Consider the following 6,695-nt stretch of genomic DNA (forward strand, 5'->3'; position numbering starts at 1 on the left):
TTATTACAATATAATAATGTTTTGTTTCACTTGACTACTTACTGAGGACTTATGAAAAGGAAGCTACTAAAAGGAATGAATAAGAGACAAATGTTATGTGAAACTCAAATGTGTGCTTTGTGGATGTGAATGATGTCGCATTTAAAGAGGGTCTCAAACTGACTGCCACTAAATCCAGTAAATCACAACGTCAACACAGCCAGCACTGCAGCAAATAACCAGCAGGCAGGATCAACATAGTTTCAAAAATGTAACTTAAACTGTCAAAATCCAAAGAAAATAACTATCTTGTGCACTTGTTACCTGTTTGTAGCGGTCCTTGTTCCAGCAGCCGAGCCAGATCAGTCTCCATGCACTCCTGGACGATGTACAGGGCGCTCAGCTGGGTGGGGTCTCTGGGCAGGGGTCGTCCATACGGTGCCAAAACCTCGTGAACCCTCACCACGTTCTCATGGTGCAGCCGCCGGGTGATTTTCACCTCCCGCAGGGCGTGTTTCACCGTCACGGCGTCGCGCATCACAAGCTTTTTAATTGCCACTCGCTGCCCTGTGCGCTGGTCCACGGCCGACAGCACCAGGCCTGTGACGCCCATGCCAAGGGGTCTGAGGTCGACAAAGTGGCCACCCAGGTCGAAGCCGTGGGGGAAGAGGGGGGTGTCGTGTCTGGCCATGACAGCCCACTCTAGAGGTGTTTAGGAGGGATGATGAATAGATTCCTCGAGTCTAATGGATCCCAGCAGGCGCTTTTTATTTATTGTTTTAGCTGCAGGATGTTACATTGTGCTGGTGATCGCCAAACTTCTACCATAGACCTGTTCTTCCCTGACTAGCTGGTGCATGAAGATTTCTGTTCCGGTTAAAACAAGGACAACTTTCAGTATCAGAACTATTCTGGTGTTGGCATTTGAAGAGAGCCACACCAAAATTTGAGGATACGTTTTCTGTGCAGAATTTGGGCACGGAAATGATGTTTGCAAGGCAAGTTAGAAACCGAGCTTTTTCCTCCAGGCGTCAGAAGTTTCTTTGTGCATCATATAATCCTTGACTTCTGTTTCTGTGTGGGCAGAGTCTGATGGAATCATCCATTTACTGAACCAGCAGCGGTCAATGTGCTTCTGAACACAACGTTTCAGGTCTTTAGGACAAGGCTATCTGAGCAAACAAATCAAAACGCAGACAACATTGAAATAAATCAAATTGGGGGTAGATCAGTGATGTTGCTGCAGGTTTAAATAAGTCTTTTAAAACGTTTTTTGGTTTTTTTTGGGCTAAAAATAACTCTTTCTCCCTGTCAACTTTTCCTCTCCATGCTTAATGATGACATCTCTCTCTGCTCCATTGATGTTGTTTGAGGCTGTAGTGCGCTGCAGCAACCGTGAACCTCTAATCTCGCCCTGTGTCTTTTCTCTCACGCGCAGATAGTCAGAATATCAGCGAGTCTTATTAATACTACCCTGGGCAGGGGTATCCATAGTAACAGCCCTCTGTGTGGCTGATCCTGCTCTCACATGTGTAGATGATGCATCATGGGACAGCAGCAGGCGGACACTGGGCTCTACACTCCTCTCTCTCTCTTACTTTCGTTCTCCGCACACTCAGCTGTGTTTGTCATAAATCCGTAATCCTCATCGACCAGTCAAAGCCTTCGATTGTGAGCCAGGAGAGGAGGAGAGGAAGACGAGGAGGTGGGGTTATGTGAATCTAATTCAATGAGGCTCAGTTGGCTCCTCCTCTTCTTCCATGATACCAGAGAGAGAGAGAGAGAGAGAGAGAGAGAGAGTCTCAATCAGTCAGTCAGACGAGTTCATTGAGTGTGAGATCCCCAGTTGGACATCGGACAAATCCAGGAACTGTGCTCCTCTGCTGTTGAGTGTGTGTGTGTGTGTGTGTGTGTAATCCCTCAGTAATCTGCTTCCTGTTGCCGTCTCATGAATGTAGGGATTTCGGCATCAGGCTGTGGTCACTGTGGAAAAAGATACTGCTATTAGCTGCGTCTCTCTACACATCAGCTGCTGCTGCTGCTGCTGCTGCTGCTGCTGCTGATGATGATGATGCTGGGGAGGAAAAGAGGAAATGGGAAACACACGAGCAAGATAGCAACAGAGCCAGTGTGCAAACAGGAGCTTTGTCACAAGAGAGTTGACATTACATAACACTGAATGGCAGTGTAACCCGATCTACACCGCTGACTTACAGAGGAGAATCATGTCATTCACTGCTTTACCATTTGAGCAGTTTTTTTTTTTTTAAAGTAAAAGTCTAAATACATTTTTGATTGCATCAAATATAGTGACTCAGTTTGCCTCATTTAAAGTCACACAAATGCAAAGTGAAACATCTACCTGTTGTTTTGGCTCTGTTTCCCCCACTTGCACAGCCATATAGGTAGAAAACAAAAAGCATTGACTTCCTGCCACTCCTGACATCACATGGCTGCATAACGCAAACAATCCATCAGTCCACGCAACAAATCTCTCTGCTGTCAAAGGCCTGAGGGCAGACCCGAGCTTTAACTCTCTCTCTCCCTCTTTCCCCTCTGAAAAAAACAGAGGATGTGCACTCAATAACTGGAAACACAACTGTCTTTAAAACACTTACAAACATGCTCCGTGTTGGTGTGTTTGCCTCAGTCCGGGCTTATTCTGTCAGAGTGTAAGGTGAGAAGAACAGAGAGAGCGGAGAGGAGCTTTGACAGTAGTGTTGGGTGGGAGGTGCAGCACTGGGCCAACTTAATATATAATGCATAACCGCTGGAGATGGCTGCTTGGTGTGCTTTAACTCTCCATAATTCTGCAGTTATGCAACCAGAATTCAGCCTAGAAGTAAGAATATTTTTCAATTAAGTTACAGTCATAATTTTTTTTTTTTTTTTCATTTTTTGGAGCCCATTACTTGAAATTTCAGGTGAAAATATCCTTCAATGAAAACGGTGTGAACAGGTTCATTCCCTCATCTGTCATGAACCTGTGCACACTATGCTTTTAATATCAATGTTGTGAAATAAATCCACCTCTTGTAAGTCTGATATCATTATCATATGATATCATATTATCCTGTTCTTTCCAGCATTGTTTGCACTTCTTGCCACTGCACTATTGTCTTATGTAGGCTATTAGTTTTAATAGTTTTATATACATTTTTTTACCGCTTTTACATCTAGGTCAAAGTTATCCAGAGTAAAAACCATGCATGTGCTCTCATACCTGTCCAATAAAGCAGATTCCGATTCTAAAGGTTAAGGGAGAAAAATCAAACTATAGAGCTACATTGAGCCAATATAAAGCAAAGAGAACAAATAAGGGCTCATCTTCTTGTATTGTATTGTATATTCTGTGTTGCTGCTTCTCTGTTCCTAACTGGGTTAGCAGTCTGTTTTTTTTCCTTTCAACTCAATTTACTCCCCAGTAGACGTGAAGGCAGTTTTAGTTGAACTGTAAAAACGCTGCATCCTCCCTGCACACTGTCTTCATGCAGCTGCCTTTGTGTGTCTACATCCAGTTACGCCCCTCTGACAGAACAAAAACACTCAGATGGAAGTGCATCTATTAACAACATATTGCCTCTTTCTGATTGAGAGAAAAAAAAAAAGGTCAAAAAGCAGGCATGCGCTTCTTTCCGCTTCAAATCTAGCGTCACGTTATCTTATCTTTGTCAGTGTCTGTTCGCTGTGCAAAACAAGAGGAGGAAGAAAGAAAGATAACAACAGCGACCGTCAGTACTCACACAGCCGCAGCAGAAAGCGTCCACAAAGAAAGATCCGAGCAGAAGATGTGGGAGATAGATACACGGGTCCCTGGAAGCAAAGAAAGTGAAACACAGCCGCATTCTTTCTTCTCCTTCTCTTGTCTGTGTGTCGGTGTGTGTGTGATTCAGTTGATACAATCAGGGAGCAGCCGGTACGGGTCGGCACCGGGGGGGGGGGCGATCCGCGGAGGTGAGACCAGCCAGAGGCGGCTACAGAGCCGCTGACTGTGGGAGACTGTCCGCTGAGAGTCCGCTGGGAGTCCGCTGTGAGTCCGCGAGCCACACGAGAAATAGGAGAGAGCAGGGATCACCCGGTCCAGATACAAGACCTGAGAGGCTTCACACACACACACACACACACACACACACACACACACACACACACACACACACACACACACACACACTGCAGCATGGGTGATTAAGCACCCATCTCTCTCTCTCTCTCTCTCTCTCTCTCTCTCTCTCTCTCTCTCTCTCTCTCTCTGGAGAACTCCCAGGAACACCTCAGTTACTTGAATGGTTTTACTTCTCACAAGTAGGATATATGAAAGAGTGAGTTTGTGTACGGTGGTTGGGGCTTATTTTTCTACCTCTCCTCTCTATAGCATTCCAACAAGGGTCCTTTACTTTTGTTTGAGTGTGCCTGAACAGAGGGCTAGAAAGGAACCTTTTTCAAAATTGTCAAGGACCCCTAATGAGAAATTAGAATTTGTTCAAGTGAAAAGCATCTGTCCTAACTGTAGCTAGATAGAGTAGATGCAGTAAAAATAAACAAGTGATGGCATGCTTGACTTTAAACCGGAGGCTGATTTCACTGTAAATAAATGTTTATGTGGTAAAATATTCTTATTAATTACAGTATCATTACAAGAAAATAAAGGACATTTTTGATGAAGCTATACAAAAATATATAATTTCATAGAGAAAAAGTAAAAACGATGGTACGAGTTTTAGCAGGTTACTATTGGATGTCTTTTCAGGTGGGTTCAGCAATGTTCAAGTTCTATTAAAATGAAATCTGTCGGCTCTGTCACTGTTTCATACATGAGTGGAATTACAGTCAAAGAAAACATTAAAGAAAGTGATTATAATATATATATATGTGCCACCTTCAATATTAAAGTATTTACACATGCAGAAAACTCCTGAAAAAGTTTCTGACATATCTACATGTGTGAACTCAAACTGACACATTATTCAATATGGATTTAAATATATGTAAAAAAAGAAAGCCTGCCAGGCCCTTAAAAAACAGGTCAAGGTGAGCCAATGTGTGAATGCAGTAGATTATATTTAGGAAAAGCCGATGTAACCGAGTGGGAGGGGCTGATTATGTTTATGTCCTTTGACCTCTGCGTTACTGGTTCAATCTTCAGGTACTAAATAAAGGAGCTTCATACTCTTTTCCTCTTTTCTTGATACGTTGAAGACCTCTTATTACATATAGCATTGATATAAAGACAAAAACTCCTTCTCTCCTCTGCAGTGCCCTTTTACATCATGTCCTCCTGATGCCCAACTGGCGTCATACCAACAGTGAAAATCTCTCTTCACCTCTTCATTACGCCTCTGTGACATTCATGGTGAAGTCGGAAAAGTCACAGGGGCGTAAATATCACGCCTTGAATCAGCGGTGTGAATAGGCCATTTGAAAAAGGCCTTTTTTAGGGTAGTTTGTGATGAAGAGTGTCATTTCAGTGTATGATTTCTTACGTTTTACTAAAGATTCTTTAGACGACCCCAGAAAAACTGTGAACTTGACGCCCCCTGTGTGGGCTGAAAACAGAGAGAGAGAGCACAACAGCAGAGACTGAAGTTTCTCCAATGTTGGCAAAGTCTTATGGCTGTATGAATTAAAGTCTGTTGCCTGCATAAAGAAGAGGGATGTAATGCTAGGATAAAGCTAAATTACAGAAGGTCAAAGAGTCGTGGAGCAAAGTAAACAAAGAAAAACCATGTAATGATCTTTCAATAATAATAAAAACTAAATTTGTAATCGGTCTAAGGCCTTAAGAATAAAAGAGTGATCATGCCTATATCTACTCCATAGAACTGTCTTTAACCAAACATCCAGTGATAGGGTTAATCCTTGCTTTACTTTTTTAAACAAGTCAAGTTTCTCTGCTTGTGAGCTGCTGAGAAAAGTTTGTGGGCAAAGGAAGGCACGAGGTTTATGAGGGGTTAGGTATAGAAGTAGTTCAGGTCGAGGTTAAAACATGAGTCAGATGAGAGTCAGTGCAGTGAGAGAAAGACAAGAAAAGATGGTCAATCTAATAATGATTATGCAGAGGTGCAACAGGATTAACAGAGAGGACAAAGGCTGCAGACAGAACAGAGACTCAAGAGCCACCTTATGTAATAAATCCAGATTAAAAAGGGACACACTGATCCTATGGCTCCACTAATGACAATTACAGGGAAAGTTCTGGATTTGCACTTCGTTTGCAGGTGCAGATGAAAAAAAAAAAAAAGGAAAATTTAAGTGTGATGCAGAAATCTGATGAATCATTTTCTAAATGAGGCCATTAGAGGATGGGTCAGTGGTCTCTTTGTGATTCCAGAGGGGAGGATGTGATCAGTGAGCTGCTGCTGCTAAAGCCCCCATGAGGAGTTTTTAACCGGTTATGAAACAGTCTGAAATGAATTCTTATGGCTCTTTATGACCTACAAAACCAAACAAGACCATCAGTGACAAAACTGATTATTTCTATATAGTTATTGGTAATGCTTGTAAACACTGCTGTGGGGTAGGTGTCGGGATGAGGTGAGTAACAGCACAATGCAAAAACAGCATTTCTTTTTCAATGGCGAGGGCAGGATAAGATTTCCTTGTTTAAAACAAAAAAGAAGACTTAAACATGATGTACAGGACAGAATTAGCAAAGAGATAAGAGGTACTGCTTTCTCCACAGGGGGCGCCAAAATCACCACAACCCAACAAGCTTTAAA

General features: G+C 42.7%; 1 protein-coding gene across 1 annotated transcript in view; it reads right to left on the minus strand.

Annotated features, from left to right (window-relative positions):
• mapk4 (mitogen-activated protein kinase 4) overlaps positions 1–4,165 on the minus strand; it is a 22,607-nt gene extending 18,442 nt beyond the window's left edge. Inside the window, exon 1 of the mRNA XM_061038809.1 lies at positions 304–4,165. Coding sequence (XP_060894792.1) covers positions 304–670 — 367 coding nt within the window. The 5' untranslated portion in view covers positions 671–4,165. The remainder of the gene's footprint in view (positions 1–303) is intronic.
• Positions 4,166–6,695: the final 2,530 nt, after the last annotated feature.

This window comes from Labrus mixtus, chromosome 5 (genome assembly GCF_963584025.1).
Source record: "Labrus mixtus chromosome 5, fLabMix1.1, whole genome shotgun sequence".
Lineage (NCBI taxonomy): Eukaryota > Metazoa > Chordata > Actinopteri > Labriformes > Labridae > Labrus > Labrus mixtus.